Raw genomic sequence first — 25,009 nt, 5'->3', positions numbered from 1 at the left:
CCTTCGCTGCTTTCTCTGACCTCTGACCTGTTTTCCATATAGCATGTACTTTGCCTGTCCTGACCTCAGCCTGTTCCTGACTACTATTATTCATCACCCCTCAGTGTCTCTGACACCCATGGGTCAGCGTTCAATCACACAGACTAGGCTATAGCGGCGTGGTGGTTCCCCTGCAGCAAAGACCAGATCCCTGTACAGGTGTTAAAGGGTGAATACCAGGATAACGTCCTTAGGAGTAGGCCAAAGTCAAATCAGTTAGTTGAAACAGTGGTTAAACATTCACTGCCGTAACAAACCTAAAGGGCCCAGTTTAAGGCTTTGTGATGAGACCCATTAAGTCTTTGTGATGATGCCCACTCACCTTTGTGTATGTCCACAGTGATCTCCTTTACCAGATTCAGCAGCAGGGAGTGACTAGGCATCCTAGTGTAAAACTTGCTCTTTCTGCCCAAGGTAACGCATACTAATTTAATTGCGGTCTTGTAATGTTGGGCCTTTTACTGTAACTTGTGTGGGCCATTTCCAGCCTGTGTCCAGTTATTTCTTAAGGTGCTTGTATTGAGGTGCTTTATATCAAGAAAAAAAAGAAAAAATATGCCTCATGTTTCTATTATCCCTCTGCACAATGTTATACAGCACTGAAATTACATTGTATAAAGTGATTGATAGCTGACCACACATTCGACATTTACCACTTTTTGAGAATTTTGTCGGGAGATATAAATACAATTCTTAAATGTCTACACAGTAGAGACATCTATAAGGAAAAACACATTTGCAGGCACCTTAAATGGCCTCTTAAAACAAAGCTCAGTAATATGAAGGCAAATGAAGTTGCCTTTTTTGGACTAAACAGTTGAGATATTTGCCAACTGTCCAGATTTTGTTGGAACTGTCCTGCAAAACAGGCAGCAAAATGGGTAGAATTTATGCTTATTTGGGTTAATATCACCGTTTCTAATTGTGGGGGTCTTTCTGGACTAAATAGGGTTCCATGATTTGGTAGTCAAATGTTGGTTAGAGTGAGATAGTTGTATCCCTAAAATAGGTTAGGGAGGCCATTACCTTAGTTTTGACCATTGATTGGCCCTTGCGCCAAACCCGACTATTCTAAAATATAGTTGTCAGTAGAGAGCTAAAATCGTCATGTCATTTAATGTCTTCATAAATGACAGCCCTTAACACTTGGGTTTATGTTTGTGACCCTTATATATGTGTTCTCCTTCTATTCTTAGTCGTGGGCACAATTAGAAGTTACAACCAGAATGATGGTGGAGACATTATGGGCCATACGTCCTCCACGGAGATTTAGCATTTGTGAACCTTTCGAGTTGACCTTATTTATTCAGGCTTATCCTAGCAGCATGGAATTTATTTGCAAGTCTATGCCAGTCCATCGGAAACCCGTGAATCATTTCGTCATGTTGTGTTGAGAGATTCTATAGTGATAATTTAAAATGTAAAAGCCTCTTATGTCGTCCATGTTCCTCTGGGAAAGGAATATAATTGGCAGTGATTTCTTTTCTGTCATCCGGAGATGTGGTTGCTACTGTGAGCTTTCTCTAAAATGTGTTGCAATTATGGCATAGCCCACATTAAACTGGTTCCATTGCTGTAGTAGAGTAGGCACATATAGTGCTCTTTTTTTTGTAATATATTGTGTTATAGAGCTGTCCTCAAGAGAAGACTGTTTACCCACACTGTATAATGCTTGTCCAGGAAGATCTGGAGATATGCACATAGAAAGTCTATGCACGTATCTCGTCCAGACAGCTGTCTGGAGATCTCAGGGACTGCTTCAGCTACTTGTGGCATGTGTGTGTTTGCTTACACAAACTGCAAGGATGCTTGTCCTAGCAGAGAATAGCAGCGTAGAGTGACTTTGGGCTTTAAGAGAAGAACCCTTAACCAATCCCCTCTGTGAAGGCAGACTAGGATGAATGTCAAGTTGGTATATATAAAATTTGGTCGCTTTGCATGGAGAACTATGCACAACATGAGAGGAATTTATTAAGACTGGAGTTTCATACAGCACTGGGGTAAGATGCGCTAAATTAATTAAGACTCTTCTTAATAACTTTGGCACATTTTCTGGCAGTCCATGCACCAGAAAAGCAAACGTATGCTGGTTTCAGGCATACATTATAGTAAATTTGTTAGGCTGAGGGAGGCCCCACTACCTCACGCTAAGGCCTTCTGCATTTTGAAATGTAGTACGTAGCCTTCTGTGTACAATTGAAAAAGTTCCATGCAAAGCTGGTGTGTTTTAGAATTTGCAAGCTTTTCATGGCAAAAAAAAAAATGGCTTGCGTAATACTTGCATAATAAATTGACTCTATGTTTTATTTAAAGCACTAGTCTCTACGCTCCTCCCCTTTTGGGTTAGTTTAAGCTCTGGGGACACAGCTGTGACCTCCAACTTTACACCACCTATAGTTGCGCACCCTGCAAATTGAGACGTTAAAAGTGCTGTTGGTCAACCAACAAACAAGCAAAATCCATCCGGTGATCATTTCTTTGGGCCAGCACCCCAAATCATCGCTTGTGGACAGGAAGGAGCTCTGTATGATCTAGTATCTGCTGCCGCAAACAATGAATCTGCATGGAGACCAGCAAGCACAGTAGTGAACACTTGTCCCCATGCAGAGGGAATGATAACTGCATGGAAATGCATAGAAACATAGAATGTGTTGGCAGATAAGAACCATTTGGCCCATCTAGTCTGCCCAATATACTGAATACTATGAATAGCCCCTGGCCCTATCTTATATGAAGGATGGCCTTATGCCTATCCCATGCATGCTTAAACTCCTCCACTGTATTTGCAGCTACCACTTCTGCAGGAAGGCTATTCCATGCATCCACTACTCTCTCAGTAAAGTAATACTTCCTGATATTACTTTTAAACCTTTGCCCCTCTAATTCAAAACTATGTCCTCTTGTAGCAGTTTTTCTACTTTAAAATTTTCTCTCCTCTTTTACCTTGTTGATTCCCTTTATGTATTTAAAAGTTTCTCTCATATCGTCTCTGTCTCGTCTTTCTTCCAAGCTATAAATGTTAAGGTCCTTTAATCTTTCCTGGTAAGTTTTATCCTGCAATCCATGTACCAGTTTAGTAGCTCTTCTCTGAACTCTCTCCAAAGTATCAATATCCTTCTCGAGATATGGTCTCCAGTACTGAGCACAATACTCCAAATGAGGTCTCACTAGAGTTCTGTAGAGCGGCATGAGCGCCTCCCTCCTTCTACTGGTAATGCCTCTCCCTATACACCCAAGCATTCTGCTAGCATTTCCTGCTGCTCTATGACATTGTGTGCCTACCTTTAAGTCTTCTGAAATAATGACCCCTAAATCCCTTTCCTCAGATACTGAGGTTAGGACTGTATCACTGATTTAATATTCTGCTCTTCGGATTTTACGCCCCAGGTGCAATATCTTGCACTTATCAACATTAAATTTTAGTTGCCAGATTTTTGACCATTCCTCTAGTTTTCCTAAATCCTTTTCCATTTGGTGTATCCCTCCAGGAACATCAACCCTGTTACAAATCTTTGTGTCATCAGCAAAAAGACACACCTTACCATTGAGGCCTTCTGCAATTTCGCTGATAAAAATATTAAACAATATGGGTCCCAGAACAGATCCCTGAGGTACCCCACTGGTAACAAGACCATGGTCTGAATATACTCCATTGACTACAACCCTCTGTTGTCTGTCCCTCAGCCACTGCCTAATCCATTCATCAATATGGGAGTCCAAGCTCAAAGACTGCAATTTATTGATAAGCCTTCTATGTGGGACAGTATCAAATGCCTTACTAAAGTCTAGATAAGCGATGTCTACTGCACCTCCTAATCAAAAAAATCAATAAGATTAGTTTGACATGATCTCCCTGAAGTAAACCCATGCAGTTCTCCACTGTGCTCCATGATCAGGCATGTAAAAGTATATCTCTGTAATGGGGACACCCCTTTGCTCGGTTTTCCTTCCTTTGAGGGATATCTGGCTTTCACTGTGTTGAAGACCCATAACTGGGGCTCCACGATTATTGTGCATATTACCGTTTCCCAGGGAGCTTTGCACTTTAAATTGCTGTGTCGAGACTCTTAAATGAGGCTCCACAGTGTTTTCTGTAGCTGGTCTCCCTAAGATCAGCCATTGTTTTGTTTGAGTAGTCTCCAAGGCATTGCTCCTGGTTAGCCAGAATCCTACTCCACACTGATGAGGGGCAACACCCCGAAACAGCTGTCTGTGGATAGATAGCTGGCTTAGGTCTTCCCTGTCACATCCTTAAAGCTTGTAAAAGAGCGGGATCTTGACATGGGGGCCACTTAATATGGTGGATTTGGTGATCTCTGTAATGGGGACACCCCTTTGCTTGGTTTTCCTTCCTTTGAGGGATATCTGGCTTTCACTGTGTTGAAGACCCATAACTGGGGCTCCACGGTTATTTTGCATATTACTTTTTCCCAGGGAGTTTTTCACTTTGGATTGCTGTGTCGAGACTCTTAAATGAGGCTCCACAGTGTTTTCTGTAGCTGGTCTCCCTAAGATCAGCTATTGTTTTGTTTGTGTAAAAGCGTAGAAGGACCTTTACACTGGACAATTATGAGGAATGAGTGTTTCTACAAATGATCACCACCTATAATGGTCCTACTTGGCATCTAGGAAGCTGGTGGCTTCAGAAGTATAATGTGTATCCACTTGTGTAGTTTTTTCTTTTTTTTCTCTGTAAATCAATAACTGGTTGATATGATTTTTATTGATTATAGTAACCACTATAAAAAAACACAGTTCTTCAGGTTCCTATGGTAGGTTCACCTTAGATGTCTTCTTTTTTTGTTTTTATTTTGTAGGGTACGTACTTCTTTATTGCTATCAGATAATTTTAGGTCTTAAAAATAAGTGCTGCTCCATTGACTTCTGTAGGTCGACTTCTACAAACGCTTCAGGCTGTTTTATTGATAACAGCTGTTAAAAGATGTTACTGATAGAGTAATGAGAATCCAGCCAGTTAGTAGAACAAAGGCTACACTACGTTGAGCATTTCCTCCAGGGCAGAAAACCTCCAGGCATTATAATTACCTCTCCCCAGACTTTCTATTTTTCTTCATTTGTTTCTAATTGACCAATGTTCAGGTTGGCATGTCCTGCACAGGTTAATGGTCTCTGCCACTTTCATGTAACATCAGGATTTTCCTCTATTTTGTTAGACCCTTAGCCTATTGAGCGGTATAATTACGGTGAATGGTTTGTAGCATGGGTGCGCGTTGTGTATAATTGCTCTCAGTCTTGTCAAGGCATTTTCAAACACCTGGCAGACATTTTTCTGTTCAGAGTTATTTCAGCCTCCTGCCTGGATGTTGAAAGAGTCATCACGTAAACTTCAGGAAGCAATTTGATTTATACTACGCAATAATGTATTTTACGTCAACTCCCTGTTATTATTCTCATGTTTTATTAAAGCGCTAAACAGTAAAACAAATGAAAAGATTCTAAGTAAATGTCACCGTTGGTTTAAATCCTGTATCTAAAAGGGGAAAAAGATTTGAAGGTGTTTCTTATGTGACCAACCATGCCTGGTGCTTTAAGAGTTATGACCGCATAGTAATCATTTAGGAAAATAAGGAGAATTCCAGCAGCAATTTACAAAAATGTGCAACTAAAATCTGAGTAACTTTTAAATTCTTACTTTTCACTTTTGTGGTCATCTTGGTTTACACAATAATTTTTTCTCCATTTATGTCTAAAGGGCCTTTCACAAGGGGTAGATTATGTGCTGGTAACATAAATCATAAATCATTCTACTCTGTGGGGACTAATGATCGTTAATACGTTCATTCATCCCCATTCAATTTGCATTTTTCACCACCAAATTTTAAAACTAATTTAAACGAGTCGACAAGCAAACGGTTTTATGCTTGTGGGGACTAATGATCGTTAATACGTTCATTCATCCCCATTCAATTTGCATTTTTCACCACCAAATTTTAAAACTAATTTAAACGAGTCGACAAGCAAACGGTTTTATGCTTGTAAAAAGATGCGATCAGGCGTCAAAGTAGCGTCTGCTCATCTGTCAGCTGATCGGTCGGATGTTTACGTAGGGCACTGATCAGGAATGAACGTTCAAAGTAATGTAAAAGGACCTTTTAAGTTAAATTCAGAATTCCACCTGATTCCGGTTTGCTGTTGTGTATTTTGGGAGCTCAGGTACTCTGTTAAGGCCCTTTTACATGGGCTAAGGAACGAGGCTGTTATCGGAGGTCAGCATTCGTATGAACACTCGTTCCCGATAATTTCCCTGTGCATTTCTGCTGCTCAGTCATCTGACGATTGCATTTTTTTTGTGGCACATAAACTTATTGTATATTGGCAGCACATTAACCTGTGTAAATAGGAATCTGCTGCCAAGAAACAATGAATGTGCATGGGAACCAGTGATTGCAGTAGCTGTCATTCGCCCCCTTACAGAGGAGGCAATTGCTGCATGTAAATTTGGTTTGTTTCCAGTAATTGCCTGTGCATCGGCCCATGTAAAAGGGGTATATAAACTGGGCCATATATCTGAAAGAGAAGTGGGGACACACCAGATAAATCCTGGACTCTGGTTATGACATACTCCACTCCAAAAACATACTGATAGGGAACATAGATTGTGAGCCCCATTGGGGACAGGCTGATGCTAAGGTCTGTGAAGTGCTGCCGAATATGTCAGTGTTACAGAAGTGAGCAACATAAAAGGACATGCCGGCCTGGTTCTGCAGTTCCCATTTATGGTCACTAGGTCTATTTACACTGTGCACATACAGACAGCCATGGCTCAAATCTGCCACCAGCATGTACTGAGTCCTCTGATGCTCAGTACAGTATAACCATCTGTAGATACATGTAATAACTAGAGTAAGGGTTACAAGGCAACACGTGTCTTGCCACAGCAATTCTGGGAACTCCACCAATCGTGAGAACGGTCTGGTTTTGCTGCTGGGCACCTTAAAGGGGTTTTCCGGTAGGTAAAAGTCTCCTATCCACAGCATAAAGGATAACTATCAGATCAGTAGGGGTCCTACTGCTGGAACACCCACTGATTATGATAACGGGGGCCCCATGTCCCCTGCAGGCCCCTTGCTACTCCCCTGAAATAACCGGAGTGGCAGGTTTCACATGTGCGCGGCCACTCCATAAAGTTCTGGGCTATCTCCATAGAAATTAATGGAGCAGGGGGTAAGGGGCCCCCATTTATGTGATAGTTATCCCCTAGTCTGTGGATAGGGAATAACTTTTATCTGCCGTAATACCCGTTTTAACTATTATGCCAAGTCTATATTTATAAAAATAATAAATTTTGATTGGCTGTATCCACAGAAATGACGCTACAGTCTTATATATTGTTATTTCTTTTAGTTTTTACATTTTGTTTGCTCTTAAGCCATCCGCTTATAACTGCTCTACATCCAGCATGCATTGGTCTGATTATTTTCAGCCGAACTGAAATACATGCAAAGCAGTCACTTCAACAAAGCCAATGTTCCTTTGGAGACAGCAAAATACTTGTTGCATGTGTGGTCAGATAGGTAAAGTTTTTGTAAAATGTCTGGTATAAGGTATTAAGTCTTGAGCAAACAGAAGCTGCTGTTACATGCGTAGGCAAACACAGGTCACTTGGTTGAGACGAGAACAAGAGAATACATTGCTACTGTATTAAGGGTTCGGAAGGAGCTGTGCAGTTCAGCATCGCACCTAAAGTAGTAATTTGGAAGGTAGATAGGAAACTGGGGTTACATTAGACTACATGGTAGGTCGCGTTCACACAATGCAAAGCAGATAAGGACTTTGTATCGATAATTCTGACCAACTTGCTTCTGCCTTCTTTCCTAGGAAGTGTGTAGAGAGCTCTGGTGTCTGAGCAAAAGTAACAGATGTGTAACCAACAGCATCCCTGCCGCAGAGGGGACCCTGTGCCAGACTGGGAGCATCGAGAAAGGGGCAAGTTCAATTTTCTTTCTGTCTATCTGTATAAGGCTGGTTTCACATCACGTTTTTCCCAATGTATACGTTAAACGGATGCCTCAGACTGATGCCATACAGTGGTGTCCGTTCACCATAGAGTTCTATTGTAAAAAAAAAAAGTATACGTTTTTTTTTTACTATTGTAAAAATATAGATACTTTTTTTTTCTTTTTACCAGACTGTGCAGAATGCAAGAACGTGGTGTACTGGGTTTTTGGTATCCTTTTTTTTTCTAACGTATACGTCAAACGGAGTCATAGAATGTAATGTGAACCCATCCTAACATGGGTCACTATTCAGCCCAAAACAAATCTCTCATTCATGTTTCTCAATAATGTCTACATATGATTAGTTGGGCAGTGAACTAACAACAGGTTATCTGACGGAGGCTCATTTTCTCAATTAAATGACACAAACATAGGTTAACATAAGTTAATTAGATTTTTATAAAATTGGTTCTGTTCTGTAGACTAGTATAGGGTAAAATGCTCACCAGCAACTGCAATCTGACCCACTGCTGTGCCAACCTCCAAGCCCTCAGAACCTGCCAGGGTGCAAGATTCACCAATCCAAAAATGTCCAAAATAATCTGGCATTAACATTTCTTAGACATTTTAAAGTCTATTGGAGGTAATTTTTGTTTATGATTGCATTTTACTCAATTTTGGCTAAACATTTTCAAATGGCCTTTATTAAATATATTGAGCCATTCTGTCACAAAGGGTAAACAGTTTTTCTAACTGTGTGACTGGTACTTTCACTTTGTGCTGGTCATCTAATAACCCTCTTCTCTAAACCACTAAGAGGTCATAAACACTTATTTAAGCCACATTTTTATCAGAAAGATAAGGATTGAACTGTAATGAGTGTTCAGAGAGTAGAGATAAGGAGCCCGTCAGGTGAGCTGGCTGACAGAGCAGAGAAAAAATTTAGATCCTGCTACTAGAGCATCTCAGCCCTGTACAGAAAAAGGGCTCCATATTTCTAATAAAGACCAATTTAAAAAATGATTTTTAGCTCAAAATGAGTACAATGCAATAATAAAAAATGTGTACATAGCCATTAAGTGCTTAATTATCTTGGAATTTGGTGGATGTGTCATAACATTAAAGCGGTTTTCCAGGCTCCTAATATTGATGATCTAACCTCAGAATAGGTCAGTAATATCCGATCAGTGGGGGTCTGACAATCCGCACTCCCACCGATCATCTGCTCCATTCAAAGTTTAGTGGCCATGCCCAGTCACTGCAGCTCACTTGCCATTTTAAGTGAATGGGAGCAGAGTCGCAGTAACCCGGCATGGCCACTAAACTTTGAATGGAGCTTTGCTTCCTGTTTCAATCTAAGTGCTTGTTCTAGCATTAGAGGCTGCAGGAAACGGCTGATCCGTGGGGGTGTGGGGTGTCAGACCCCACACTGATTGAATATTAATCACCTATCCTGAGGATAGGTCATCAGTATCAGGAGTCTGGAAAATCCCTTTAAAGGGAATATGCCACCAGTGACCTCTCTATCCAGCGGTTTGCATAAACACATAGCTGTGGTTCACCTGAATAAAACACTGTTTTTATATTGTGGATCCGAGGCTCTGTTCCAGAGTTATGCAATTTTTTTCATAATATGCAAATTAGGCCTTTGGTGCAACGAGGGTGTCACCATTTTTCCTGTTGCTCCACTTATATCTGTGGCCAGCCACTCCCTGGCTGCTTTTATTGACAGGGCCAGGCAATGGGAAAGTAGGGAGGGGCTGACCACAGAAAGGAGCAGACCTTGGGTGCAACAAGAGCAAAAGGCATTTTTACTGAAAGACTCTATGTGGAATAGCACAGTTTCCTACACTGTTCCCTGCAACGTCCTGGCAGAGCCCTAAAGGACATTCTTTTGGCCTCCTTCTGATGAATGAGGACCTATGGGTACAAGAGCTGGCATGTGGCTTTCCCACTGTGAAACACAGTGTGAAATCCCCTTTACATGAAGATGATACAGTCTCTAAGTGACAATCCTTTACCCACAACAGTATCATCTAAATAACTGTTCTAAGTTCATCATTTGGTCACCTATTTAGTAATGTGACATGTCAGCTATTGAGCACATATTTCACGTTTACATACCACAACTTATTGTATACAGGGCTTTCCTCTCTAGAGGAACTGTATTGCTAGCGAACGAGGGAGGTAGATGAACTCTCCGCCAACTGTAGCTGTGTAATGGAGCTCTCCGCTGACTGTAGCTGTGCAATAGAGCTCTCCACTGACGGTAGCTGTACAATAGAGCTCTCCACTGACTGTAGCTGTACAGTAGAGCTCTCCACTGACTGTAGCTGTACAATAGAGCTCTCCACTGACTGTAGCTGTACAATAGAGCTCTCCACTGACTGTAGCTGTACAATAGAGCTCTCCACTGACTGTAGCTGTACAATAGAGCTCTCCACTGACTGTAGCTGTACAATAGAGCTCTCCACTGACTGTAGCTGTACAATAGAGCTCTCCACTGACTGTAGTTGTGTAATAGAGCTCTCCGCTGACTGTAGCTGTGCAATAGAGCTCTCCACTGATGGTATCTGTACAGTAGAGCTCTCCACTGACTGTAGCTGTACAATAGAGCTCTCCACTGACTGTAGCTGTACAATAGAGCTCTCCACTGACTGTAGCTGTACAATAGAGCTCTCCACTGACTGTAGCTGTACAATAGAGCTCTCCACTGACTGTAGCTGTACAATAGAGCTCTCCACTGACTGTAGCTGTACAATAGAGCTCTCCACTGACTGTAGCTGTACAATAGAGCTCTCCACTGACTGTAGCTGTACAATAGAGCTCTCCACTGACTAGCTGTACAATAGAGCTCTCCACTGACTGTAGCTGTACAATAGAGCTCTCCACTGACTGTAGCTGTACAATAGAGCTCTCCACTGACTGTAGCTGTACAATAGAGCTCTCCACTGACTGTAGCTGTACAATAGAGCTCTCCACTGACTGTAGCTGTACAATAGAGCTCTCCACTGACTGTAGTTGTGTAATAGAGCTCTCCGCTGACTGTAGCTGTGCAATAGAGCTCTCCACTGATGGTATCTGTACAGTAGAGCTCTCCACTGACTGTAGCTGTACAATAGAGCTCTCCACTGACTGTAGCTGTACAATAGAGCTCTCCACTGACTGTAGCTGTACAATAGAGCTCTCCACTGACTGTAGCTGTACAATAGAGCTCTCCACTGACTGTAGCTGTACAATAGAGCTCTCCACTGACTGTAGCTGTACAATAGAGCTCTCCACTGACTGTAGCTGTACAATAGAGTTCTCCACTGACTGTAGCTGTACAATAGAGCTCTCCACTGACTAGCTGTACAATAGAGCTCTCCACTGACTGTAGCTGTACAATAGAGCTCTCCACTGACTGAAGCTATGTAATAGAGCTCTCCACTGACTGTAGCTGTACAATAGAGCTCTCCACTGACTGTAGCTGTACAATAGAGTTCTCCACTGACACTAGCTGTACAATAGAGCGCTCTACTGACTAGCTGTACAATAGAGCTCTCCACTGACTGTAGCTGTACAATAGAGCTCTCCACTGACTGTAGCTGTACAATAGAGCTCTCCACTGACTGTAGCTGTACAATAGAGCTCTCTACTGACTGTAGCTGTACAATAGAGCTCTCCACTGACTGTAGCTGTACAATAGAGCTCTCCACTGACTGTAGCTGTACAATAGAGCTCTCCACTGACTGTAGCTGTACAATAGAGCTCTCCACTGACTGAAGCTGCACAATAGAGCTCTCCACTGACTAGCTGTACAATAGAGCTCCCATTGACTGAAGCTGTGTAATAGAGCTCTCCACTCTCTTTTAATGTGAACTACAACTCTCCACTGACTGTAGTTGTGTAATAGAGCTCTCTAGTGACTGTTGCTGTGTAATAGAGCTCTATAGTGATTGTTGCTGTGTAGTAGTTCTCTGTACAGGTGTTTCTCATTATATATTTGCTATATATTTCTGCACAAGATATGAGCTATTTACAATATTATCATCCTCCATTTTTTACATTTGAAGGGGTTGTCCCACAAAAAATATTCTGCAGTTTTCAAACCAGCACCTGGATCTGAATTCTTTTGTGATAGCATGTAATTAAAAAATGTTGTACTGAGCTATTCAATATATCTGTACAGTGCCACCTGCTGTTTTTTATTTTTTATTTCTTTTGTCCTGCTCACTGAGAAGGCCGCACATGCCCAGTTTCATCCTTCAACTGCCTCCTGAGTTGTAATAGGGAGAGCTGAGACACACCTCCTGATTTTCATTTTTTACATTAGTCATGGGATAACCCCCTTTAAAGGCTCATGCATACAGCTATATTACAAATCGGTGTTGTATAGATCCATGTTGTACAGATCCAAGATGGGATGCCCATTGACTGATCTTGGCCCAATTTGTACTTCCTTGCTCTTCTTATTTTATACAGAGCCATAAGTCATCCACCCAAAGATTCATATAGCATCCATGCAGAAAACAATTCTGTGCCGAGCTCCAGTTCATGCCTGATTGTGGATGTATTGTTTCTAGAGTGGAATATGAAGCTTCAGAGATCTGCCGTATATAAGTGCACAGCGTCCCAGCTAGACCTCAGTATGGACTTGTAGGGACTCCATAGGCCATTACTGTGTGTATGTGTCTGCCTTGGTTCTTGTAATTTCACCACAGGAGGAGGACCCTGTACTGTGACTTAGCTGTTCATTGTTGAGACCTTCAGACCTTCACATTATACTACTCTGAACAATGGCAACTGTCATCAATTTTTAGCACCGACTATATTGGCTGGGTTGGTTTTAACAAAGACTCCATTGCATTTTGACTTTTAACCTGGTGCTACAATAAAAAGAGAGGAAGCTTTTGAGTAGCTGTCACAGTCTATTAATCCTTGCTGATGGTTTCATTCAGAAGGCCTGACCTGCTTCTACTTAAAAAGTCTCTGCAGGGCTGACTTGGGACACTTTATGTTCGCTCATTACACATGGTTATAGAGAAGGCCGGGCTCTAGTTTAACTATTTGGACTAGGCAGTCTACTCAGGAGATCCACTTCTCCACCAATAAAGAATGTTTCGTTTTTTTTTTTTTTTCTAATATATTGTATTTGCATCTTGGATTAAAAAGTAAAACATCTTTGCTATTTTTCTCCTTTTCTGGTTTGCAGACAGACATTTCTATCAGCAGACTGAGTTTTTTTTTGTTGTTGTTGTTAATTTTTGGCTTGCAATATTATGCAAAGCTATTGCCTGGATAAAAAGCAGATGGACTCTAGTCAGCTACCCACATAACTTGTGGTTTTGATAACTGGTCTAATATGCAGAATAAAGTATCAGAGTCTGGTTGAGACATTTGGCTATTTTTTATACTAGGAATTGTTGCCAATAAAAAAATAATAATAATAATAAAAAAAAATATATATATATATATATGACTTTTACCAATTGGGACTAAGATCAGCTGTTAATTTGAGACTTGTTCAGACTTCATTGGCTTTTTATTAATAATTAAAGGGGTTGCTCACGTCTAAGGAAGGTGTCCCATATCAAGTTAGAAGAAAAGACCGGCACTCACTTTTGGGTTGCGGTTATCTCCTTTTATTGCAACATATAGGACACGTGACGCGTTTCAGCTTTAGTCTGAGCCTCAAACATGAGTGTCTGTCCCTCCTCCTCCTCCTCCTCCATCTCCATCTCCTCCTCCTCCTCCTCCATCTCCATCTCCTCCATCTCCATCTCCTCCATCAATATCAGCTTGTTTGGAGGGGTCTGACTGCCAGCACCTCTGCCGATCAGCTCTATGAAGGGGCTATGGTGTCTGGCAGAGCAATGCGGCCTCTTCATAATATGTATATTGTATAGTGCCTGTGCTTGGTATTGCAACTAAGACCCATTCACTTGAAGATAACACTGTGATTGATGGATGTGACAAGCCACAACACTCGCCGGAGCGCCCTGTCCCCTTTCAACAGCAGATTTTGGTAGTCAGACCCCCATCGACCTGATATTGATGATCCATCCTATGAATAGGTCTTTAATATTTAAGTCGCAAAAATCTGTTTAAAGGAATTATTTTTCCTACAAATCTTGAGGTCACACTTATTTTCTCATGACTACATTCAAAGTGGATATACTTAGGGGTGATCCATGTGACTGCTATGGGGCCCATAGAGAGAGGGGGCCCAACACAGGTTGGATGCCTCCTTATTTTAATGGGTAAAGAGAACCTACAGTATGTAGAGCTTCTTATCCCACAATGTTATGGGGAATTGACCCAAGGATCATGGTGATGAGATGAGGGCAAACAAGCATCAAGTCCTTCTGTCAAGTCCTTCCAGTGGTTAGGAGTATGGCGGGATTAAATCAGGGGATTTATTTTAATCTTTGCTATGGAGGGCCCTTACCTATTTGTTTGCTCTTGACTACTTAAAGGGTTATTCCCATCACATACAATGGGAGAATATCGCAGAGGTGGGACCCGCACCTACAACGAGAATGGAGCGGGGAGAGCTGTGGCTGGAGGACCCCGGATTTCCCGGGGTCCGTCCACCACCAAGCACTGCTCCAATAGAAGTGAATGGGAGCGCACCGCGCACGCGCGGCTCCTGCTCCCATTCATTTCTGAGGCAGGCAGAAATAGCCGAGAGAGCCCTCGGCTATTTTCGGTGGCCACATAGAAATTAATGGAGAGCGGCTGCTCATGCGCAGTGCACCTTCCGTTAATTTCCCCGCAGGGTTTATGCACGCGGCCCTTGCTTGGCCGTGCCTGTATTGCGGCCCCCAAACAGCGGGTCTGCAATATGCGGGCACCAACCATGTGCACACCGCCTCACGGATGCGGAACAGAGGCACGGAACCCCACGGAAGCACTACGGAAAGCTTCCGTGGTGTTTCTGTCTGTGCCTCCACACCGCAAAAAAAAAAAATAGAACATGTTCTATTTTTTTGTGATGCGGACGGATCAATGACCCATTCAAGTTGAATGGGTCTGGATCCGTCGCGGCTGCCCATGCATTGGAGACTGCAAATTGCGGCCCCCAATGCATGGAATGGCCGAACAATGGCCGCGTGAATGAGCCCTAAGATGGGGGAGGATTTAACTAGTCTTTTCCAGCACAGTGGCGCCCAGTCATCTACTCATCAAGGGAACTGCAGCACACCTACCGTCAAATGAATGGGGCCATGTTGGAGTTCCCTGCACAACCAGGAAGCCAGGAGTGCTGCTCTGCAGCAGTGAAAAGGCTGCAGCACCGAATCAGTCATAGTCATGTGATGTTGCTATGTGCATGACATCATCAGGTCGCTTTCAAACCAAGAAGGAACAGGACTTAATGAGGTAGTGCCACCTTTAAATGTTATTTTAATGCAATTCAGCATGAAAAACAAGTTACTTTTGTAATTTACTTTGTAACAACAATGCTTCGGTTGTGAAATCTTCTTTTTACTTCATTTTAATGGTGCCCCTTGGTGTTTGCCCTGTATAGTAATTTTGACGTCCATCCTTCAACTGCCACCAGTCAAGTCACATCTACTGTTAGAAGCTTTGTCCTTTCCTGTGCAGCTTTTTTCCTGTAACTGCCACAGCTTCTAACATGCAATTGCAAAAGTATTCAGATCCAGTTTCTGGTTTGAAAAATGTAGGATATAGTTCGTGACACAATCCCTTTAATGTCTGAGATGGAATAACCCTTTAAATAGGATATTTTATTGTACTGTATCTCTCTGTCCCCCATTAAAAGTATTTCTGATCGATCATGTGGAAGAGAATCTTGTCGACCCTCTTTGTGTTATAGATATTTTTTGTACTTTAGAAAGCATGTCAATTTCATTCACTCTTTTAGATTTATTGACCATTGCATGTTATTTACCATTCCTGTTGTATTTTATACTTCTTTCTGCACTTGGTCATAATCTGACTTTTACGTAGGAGGCAGACAATGTAGAACATGATCATGAACTTTGCTTTATCCATCAGACAAACATTCTATAAATCAAGAGGTCTCGGAGAATAATTCACTTAAAAAAAGGATTTGGTTTCAGTTGGTGACTACGGGTCATTTATAGTTTAGGTTATCATAAGCGGCCAGCAGATTTGGAACAGTTTTAATGTGGGTTTGCATTTGTCACTGGCAGCTTACATCTTGAATTGGGTGATGAAATGTCTTTAAGCTCACATGCCTAAAAATGAGAAGTATAGCTTGCGAGTTCCTCCCTACCGCATGTAACAAAAGCCTTTTAAGGAGGACGTAAAACATCCTTATTTATACGTTTGTTCAGAGATTTGGAGCTTGCGCTGATAAATAGTATCTGCCATTGTGTATTGTATGTCGTACAGTAAGGTGCTTGTGTTTTATCTTTGATATAATGACGGGTGATTTGTTAAGACGTGCAAATATTTGATTAGTCATTGACTTTTTACCTATCATTGTCCGTTTTTTGCTGAGCTGTGCTGAACGCAGTGACTGCATATGGGGAGGCTGATTGAGTCACCTCTCCTGTTATGTCTTTCTTAGTAACTACTTGCATTCCCCATGTATTAATTTTGGAGCATCTTTTCATATACAGTCATGGCCGTAAATGTTGGCCTGCTGGAAATTTTTCCAGAAAATGAAGTATTTCTCCCAGAAATTTATTGCAATTCAACATGTTTTGTTCTACACATGTTTATTTCCTTTGTGTGTATTGGAACAACACAAAAAAAAACTGGGAAAAAAAGCCAAAAATGATATAATTTCACACAAAACTCCAAAAATGGGCCTGACAAATTTACTGGCACCCTCAACTTATTTATATTTCTTATGCACACCCTTTGGAAGAAACAAAACTGAAATAAATCGCTTCCTATAACCATCAACAAGCTTCTTACACCTGTCAACTGGAAATTTGGACCACTCTTTTTGCTTTTGCAAATTGCTCCAGGTCTCTCATATTTGAAGGGTGCTTTCTCTCAACAGCAAGATCTCTCCACAGGTGTTCAATGGGATTTAGATCCGGACTCTTTGCTGGCCACTTCAGAACTCTCCAGCGCTTTGTTCTTATCCATTTCTGGGCGCTTGTTGAAGTTTGGGGTCATTGTCCTGCTAGAAGACCCATGAACTAGGATGCAAACCCAGCTTTCTGATACTGGGCCCCACATTGTGACCCATAATCCTTTGGTAATCTTCAGATTTCATGATGCCTTGTACACAGTCAAGGCAGCCAGTTTAAAAGGCAGCAAAACAACCCCAAAACATCTTTTAACCGTATTTGACTGTAGGCACTGTGTTCTTTTCTTTGTAGGCCTCATTCTTTTTTCGGTAAACAGTAGATTTATGTGCTTTACCAAAATGCTCTATCTCTATCTCATCTGTCCACACGTTTTCCCAGAAGGATTTTGGCTTAGGCTACTTTCACACCTGCGTTAGGTGCAGATCTGTCTGGTATCTGCACAGACGGATCCGCACCTATAATGCAAACGATTGTATCCGTTCAGAACGGATCCGTTTGCATTACTATGAACAAAAAAAAAATTACATTTTTTAATTTTTTTTTGTTCATGATAATGCAAACGGATCCGTTTTTACTTACATTGAAAGTCAATGTGAGGCGGATCTGTTTTCAATTGCACCATATTGTGTCAGTGAAAACGGATCCGTCCCCATTGACTTAGGCTACTTTCACACTGGCGTTTCTGGGTCCACTTGTGAGATCCGTTTCAGGGCTCTCACAAGCGGCCCAAAACGGATCAGTCAAGCCGCAATGCATTCTGAGTGGATAAGGATCTGTTCAGAATGTATCAATTTGCCTCCGTTCAGCCTCCATTCCGCTCTGGAGGCGGACACCAAAACGCTGCTTGCAAACGGATCCGTCCTGACTTACAATGTAAGTCAATGGGGACGGATCCGTTTTCACTGACACAATATGGTGCAATTGAAAACGGATCCGCCTCCCATTGACTTTCAATGTAAGTCAAAACGGATCCGTTTGCATTATCATGAACAAAAAAATGAAAATATAAATCTTTATTTTTTTTGTTCATGGTAATGCAAACGGATCCGTTCTGATACAAGCGTTTGCATTATAGGTGCGGATCCGTCTGTGCAGATACCAGACGGATCCGCACCTAACGCAGGTGTGGAAGTAGCCTTACTTGTGTACATTTTGGCAAACTGCAGTCTAGCTTTTTTATGTCTTTGTGTCAGCAGTGAGGTCCTCCTGGGTCTCTTGCGTTTTATTTCATTCAAATGTCTACAGATAGTTCGCGCTGACACTGATGCCCCCTGTGCCTGCAGGACGGCTTGAATTTCTTTGAAACTTGATTGGGGCTGGTTATCCACCATCCAGACTATCCTGCGTTACAACCTTTCATAAATTTTTCTCTTTCGTCCACGTCTAGGGAGATTAGCTACGGTGCCATGGGTTGTAAACTTCTTAATTATGTTGCACACCGTGGACAAAGGAGATGGACTTGTAACCTTGAGATTGTTGATATTTTTCCACAATTCTGGTTCTCAAGTCCTCAGATAGTTGTCTTCTCCTCTTTCTGTTTTCCATGCTTAGTGTGGCGCACACAGACACACAATGCAAAGATTGAGTCAACTTCTCCCCTTTTTAGCTGGTTTCAGGTGTGATTTTTATGTTGCCCACACCTGTTACTTACCACAGGTCAGTTTGAACGAGCATCACATGCTTGAAACAAAGTTGTTTACCCACAATTTTTAAAAGGTGCCATCAATTTTGTCTGGCCCATTTTTGGAGTTTTGTGTGAAATTATATCCAATTTGCCTTTCTGTCTCTGTTTTTTTGTGCAGTTCCAATACACACAAAGGAAATAAACACGTGTATAACAAAACATGTGTAACTGCAATCATTATGTGGGAGAAATACTTTTCTGGAAAAATTTCAGGGGTGCCAACACATACGGCCATGACTGTAACTGTGTTGTTCATTTCCTCTGGTATTCCTACTAGAACTTTATGAATGAATTGCCAGCAGTCTACAATAAACGACCATCTAGGGGTTACCAGTTGGGGGTGTGACCCTACACAGTCGGACACTATCCAAGCAGTGCTGCCAGTGTCAGACTGGGCAGGGACATGCCAACCAACTGGTACCATTTAGGCAGACCTTCACTGCTGTCAATGGGGAATGCAAGTAATTAATAAAGCAGACCTCGGGAGAGTTATATATTATACGCATTGGTTGATTATTAATAGGATCCCTGTTTGTCTTGCGTTAGGGCTCATGCATGCAAACTTATTTTTTTTTCCCACATCCAAACAGCATTTTTGCAGGTCGGATGTGGACCCGTTGGGGCCGTGTGCTGTCCACATCTGTATGTCCGTTCAGTGGCACCCACAAATCAATAGAGCATGTCCTATTCTTGTCCGATTGTGGACAAGGATAGGACTGTTCTATCGAAGGCAGGACTTTCTGTTCCGCAAAATGCGGAATACACAAGGACTTTATCTGTGTTTTGCAGATCCACAATCTGCAGACTGCAAAACAGGCTATGGTCGTGTGCATGGGCTCTTAAAGAAAACCTAGAAAACGCATATTAAACCACCAGCATTACCTTATAGAAGTCTGTAGCTTGTTTTTGTCCTTAATGTCAGATGCATCTAATGCCAAAAAAATACTTTTACTCTCCTGTCCACGTTATGTAAATTAGGGTCTTGAATTCAAGGGCGCCGCGGCTTTCTTGCTTGCAGTCAAGCTTTATGCGTTCCCCTTTCCAGCCGCTTAGAGTTTCATTGATAGAAATTCGAATTCCTATCCTTTTGGACGCAAGTTCGAAATCTCACGCATGCGCCGCGTCCCTGTCATTCCTGTTCATGCGCATTGTTAGCTAGTTTTCAGTGGCTCAATGTGCAGGCGCATGCTTGCCACTAAACAATTGCGCCCACATAACGTAGATACATGTGAATGTTTAATGGCGCACTCACAAACACACGCCTGTGCATTGAGCCACTGACCACTGGCTCACAGAGGCAGAGAACCTCCAATCGCACCACATCTAAATTATAAGGCAAGTGTTTTCGGAAACCCAGAAGTGTCCGGACTCTTATCCCTCCCCTGGGCTTTGATTTGTCTCATTTCGTGCAGCGTTAAAGCGACCTGCATTTTGGATGCAGCATTTTTGGCGGAATCTGTATCTAGATCGAACCTTACCAAGAAAGTGAAGTAGTCCACCCAAAGTTTCTACAAGAACGCAATACCAGGACGCAATATACGCAATATTCATGAAAAGGTGAGGAGTAAAAAGCTGTTGAATTTTATCTGCCAATTTGTTGCAGAAATTTTCATTCAGATGAGTGAGACAGTCCCAGAAATTTCTGCATTACGTCGTCCATCTGTGAATTCATTCTAACAGAACCGTTTGCATCGAATCTGGAAGGAAAACGTGCAATTATTAAACCATGAATCGGCCCTGGACCAGAGAATTCTGATAATCTGTCACATTTCACATGAGCGTATACAGCAACGAGGAAGAAAGAATTGGGAAGGATTTCTGATCTTACAGGACTGGGCTTGATCCTTCTCTTGGCATCACATAAATGGCGTTGCGTGGAGCTATGTATGCTCATGTGATACGGCCAAAGTTTTAGTTGAAGTGCAGTAATCCACAACAAATAAAACTTATATCTCGTTGGACGAGAAGCAAACGTTTTTCAAGTTTTTCGGTGACCTAGTCCTGATTTGAACCCAAAAAGAGATTTTGTGTTGGACCTGCTGCAACTGACATTTTCCTTTTAGTTCTTGATTTCAGAATTTCTTGACGTCATCAGGCCATTGTTACACCTGTTTGTGCAAGTCAGTAAAAGGTTTGCACATTACTATTGAATATTTTACTAAACCATACACCTTTTCTGCCTTCGGGTAGAAATATTTAATTAGATGTTGGCCTGTTGGATAGGTTTCTGTATTGAGAACTCCATTTTACCCACCAACTATGAAGACAATTTAAAGGCCAACAATTTTGAGTTAGGGCTCATGCACACAACCGTATGTATTTTGCTGTCCACAAAACAGGGATCGGAAAAAAAAGTTTGTCCGTTTATTTTGCAGATCCATTGTAACAATGTCTGTCCTTTTCCGCAAAATGCGGAACGGACTTGCGGACATACGGATATGGAATGCACATGGAGTCATTTCCCTATTTTTTTGCGGCCCCATTGAAATCAATGGTTCCGCATACGACGCGAAAAAACCCCCAAAAAAAACAGAACGGACACGGAGAAATAAATACGTTCATGTGCATGAGCCCTTATATTAAGAGTCACTGAAAGCAAAATGAGTTTATGGATATCATAGATGCGGGCTCTTCTCCTGGCATAGCATAGCCTAGTAATGAGAAATTAGTCTGATCCTTAAACCTAAGGCCTCATGCCCACGGCCGTTCCGTGCATTGGGGACCGCAATTGCAGTCCCCAATGCACGGGCAACATCCGTGCAGTTGGCCAGGCCCATTCAACTTGAATGGGCAACATCCGTGCAGCGGTGCGGAACAACGGAAGCACTCCGTAGTGCTTCCGGTGTTCCGTGACTCCGTTCTGCATCTCCGGAACTGCAGACCCATTTAAGTACGTATGGCGGCTGTGGATTGTCGACCCGCCGATTGCGGGCCGCAATATGACCACGGCTGCCCAACAGCCGTGTGCATGAGGCCTAACACTGTTGTCTAGAAAAGCTACTCCAGCTTTCCACCCATATTTCAGAACTGGAGTGAGTGGTGTAGAAATGCAAAAAAGTAAAAAAAATATTCTGCGCAAGCAAGTCACAAAAGTTACAAAAGCAGATTTCTGGATTTAAGGCATGATAAATCAGGGCCTACAAGCTCATCTTGATTCCATCTCCTGCAATGAGGAGAGAGAGCACAATATGTGAGCGCTTCTCCATCTGCATTCTAGCGATTGTGGGGGTCTCAGCACTCAGATGCCCACCAATCAAAACTTTTTCTGTGTCTCAATGACCTAATAAAAAAGTTCTGAAAACGGAATGACCCTTTAACGTGATTAGCCGCTCAGCCAGGATACTAAGTGGAGATCTTATTGGAAGATCCACATGTAAAAGAAAAATAACACTTGCGTATTTTACTTTTATGGTAGTTGCTATTAAAAGAAAAAGAAAAGAAGCAAAGCTGGCCTTTCTGGTGTGCGGGATTGCAGGAGCGAGTGCCCATAGTCTCCCATGCATGCGCATTAGCTATGGATCTGCCCCAGTTCAGGAGCATGCACGCACAGGCGGAGAGGGGATTACAGCTTCCCAGTGCTGCTGGCCTGTGCTGCCAGTCATGTTCGCAGGAACTGCCCCCACACTGAAGAAAGGAGGTGAGACAACCCCTTTAACCTGTATTGTCTACTGCCATATATTAAAGGGATTTTACTAAATTAACACTAATCATCTGTACAGTCTCAATAACTGCGATTCAATGCCCCCCTTTGAGAGGAGCGATGGTCACTCGTGCACACTACCACTACCACACCAAAGTCAGATAGATGGACTGATGGAGATAATCAAACAATATACCCTGCCATCTCCGTCAGTCCATACGGATTGATTGGGGCAGTAGTGTGCATGCTCAACTGGAACACAGGACACCTTTTCTCATCATGGAACTCGTGACCCCCATCAAACAGACACTTATCGCCTGTCCTGTGGATTGGTGATGAGTGTTGGTTATGGGAAAACCTATCCCAGGACCATCTGAATTAAAGGCTATTCGGAAATGAACATGGTACAATAATGTCTTATCGTATAGTGGAAGGCCTTTATTAAAGCTACAGTAGAAAGGGAGAAAACCACATTTCCGCATTGTCCGTGTTGTGATTCATCAGAAATGCACTCGGGTCCTTCCCTCCTCTGAATCTGCGCTGTGTATTTTGCTGCTATAGGTACTTTGTTCTGTGTTTTATGAATGGTGGCTTTTCTCTTTCTAGCATCTTTTAGCTGCCTCATCTGGGAATCTGGCCATGATCCCACTGACCGCCTCTCACCCTCCATCTCCGCTTGTTTCTTCTCCATTTCTTCACTGTGCATTCTAGGCTGACGTAATTTTATTCACACATAACCAATTGCATGGATGTCGTGCTACTGTATGTGACCTGGTGAGGCCATTCCGTCTCATGCCTCCTGGAAGCATCCCTTTTTTTTTTTTCAAGGGATGGGGTTATCCTACAGGGTTGATTGTTGGGAAGACATGAAAAGTGCTCTCTTTCGTTTCTTCTTTCATTATGCAACCACAAGAAAACTCTTAGAACACCCAAGCGGCTGTGATTCGTTTGGCAGTGAGCTGAATTACAAAGAGGCTTTCATGCACCAGCAGTGAGCAAGCTGTGGGACAGAATGTTTAACTCCATCCCTATCTTGTCTTTGTATATTTGAGGGACCATTGGTGTACCTTACATGTGGTAGACGTAGTAATGGCATTTTTTTTTTTAATTGTATTTTTAATGTGTCCCAATGTTAGATTTGGGATTGAAAGTAAAGGTGTGCAGATGAATGCACCCATGACCTCTTATGTAGACGTGTAGATAAATTCACCCATGACCTCATATGTAGATGTATAGATGAATGTACCCATGACCTCATATGTAGATGGATGCACCCATGACCTCATGTCTAGACGTGTAGATGAATGCACACATGAAGTCATATGTAGACGTGTAGATGAATGCACCCACAACCTCATGTGTAGATGAATGCACCCACAACCTCATGTGTAGATGAATGCACCCATGACCTCATATGTAGATGGATGCACCCATGACCTCATGTCTAGACGTGTAGATGAATGCACACATGAAGTCATATGTAGACGTGTAGATGAATGCACCCACAACCTCATGTGTAGATGAATGCACCCACAACCTCATGTGTAGATGAATGCACCCATGACCTCATATGTAGATGTGTAGATGAATGCACCCATGACCTCATGTGTAGATGAATGCCTGACCTAAAATTGGTGTTGATGTACCAATGTGCACTATAATGTTCCAAAAATATTTTAATAAATAGATGTGGTTCTGATTTTAAGTAAATATTTTTTGCCATTTTTGTTGCTTTGAATTCTTCTAAATGCCATTGATGGTATGTACTTAAAGGGGTTGTCCAGTTTTGTTTTGTTTTTCCTCCCCAACGCTAGCAGGACCTGTGGAGAAATCTATACCTACTTGCTCCCCACTGTTCCGTTCCAGCTTTGTGCTTCCAGCCTCTCTTTACTGGACTTCCAGTACCTGCTGGGTCACAAGGCACTTGACAACATGTCACTGCTGAGGCCAGTTATTGGCTGCAGCGATGCATGTGATCCCATATGTTCAGAAGTTGAAAGACTGGGACCAGAAGTCTAGTGAAGACAGCCATGGAGCTGAAACAGAGTGGCACGGAGCAGGCAAATCTGGATTTCTGCAGAGGTCCTGCTGTATAATTGGGCTGGGGGAAGGGTGGTCACCCAACACATACCAATGTCAATAGTATGAGAGAACTGCGTAAAAACGCCCATGCGACAAAAGATGCAAAAAGGGGTCTTGTGACATTTTTTACACCAAAAATTGCGTAAAAATGTTTGTAAATGTCCCCTGTAATATCTGTCCTAAATACTTTCTCTCGTTTTATGATCCACTCATAGTACAGCCACACGTTCAGATTTCTTAGGGTGCATGCAGCATGCACACATTGCAGATTATGTATGTTTTGTGCGCTGAAAAAAATGCAGTGTGATACAGTACCAGCAAAGTGAAATGGGGGTTATTTACTAATGTATCATCTCATCCGTTATTTAGTTTTCACCTTTTGCGACATCATGTTTTGGGGGCATGGTTATGGTTTTGTAGGCAGATGTTTTCCCGAGACATTTACCATCATGCAGCTCCACTTTTTAGGTGCAAATATTGTTGTATTTCTAATTCACTCGGGTAGTGAAGTAAAAGATTACGCCAAGCAATGAAATCATAGAAGAAGAGTAATTGGCTGACCATGGTGGACGCAGGATAGCGTGCAACAATA

The 25,009-nt window shown here is 42.2% G+C and overlaps 1 protein-coding gene across 3 annotated transcripts in view; it reads left to right on the top strand.

Moving 5' to 3' along the window:
- The window catches only part of ADAMTS6 (ADAM metallopeptidase with thrombospondin type 1 motif 6), a 272,216-nt gene that overhangs the window by 163,060 nt on the left and 84,147 nt on the right, over positions 1–25,009 (top strand). For 2 of the 3 annotated variants that reach the window (XM_040421333.1, XM_040421332.1), the window contains exon 12: positions 7,879–7,986. The exons of the other annotated variant lie outside the window; for it this stretch is intronic. In XM_040421333.1, the coding sequence (XP_040277267.1) occupies positions 7,879–7,986 (108 nt within the window). The remainder of the gene's footprint in view (positions 1–7,878; positions 7,987–25,009) is intronic. 3 annotated transcript variants of the gene reach the window in all.

The sequence above is a fragment of the Bufo bufo genome, chromosome 2, assembly GCF_905171765.1.
Source record: "Bufo bufo chromosome 2, aBufBuf1.1, whole genome shotgun sequence".
NCBI lineage: Eukaryota > Metazoa > Chordata > Amphibia > Anura > Bufonidae > Bufo > Bufo bufo.
The sequence above is the reverse complement of the archived record's forward strand: the minus strand, read 5'-3'. Positions and strand labels throughout refer to the sequence as shown.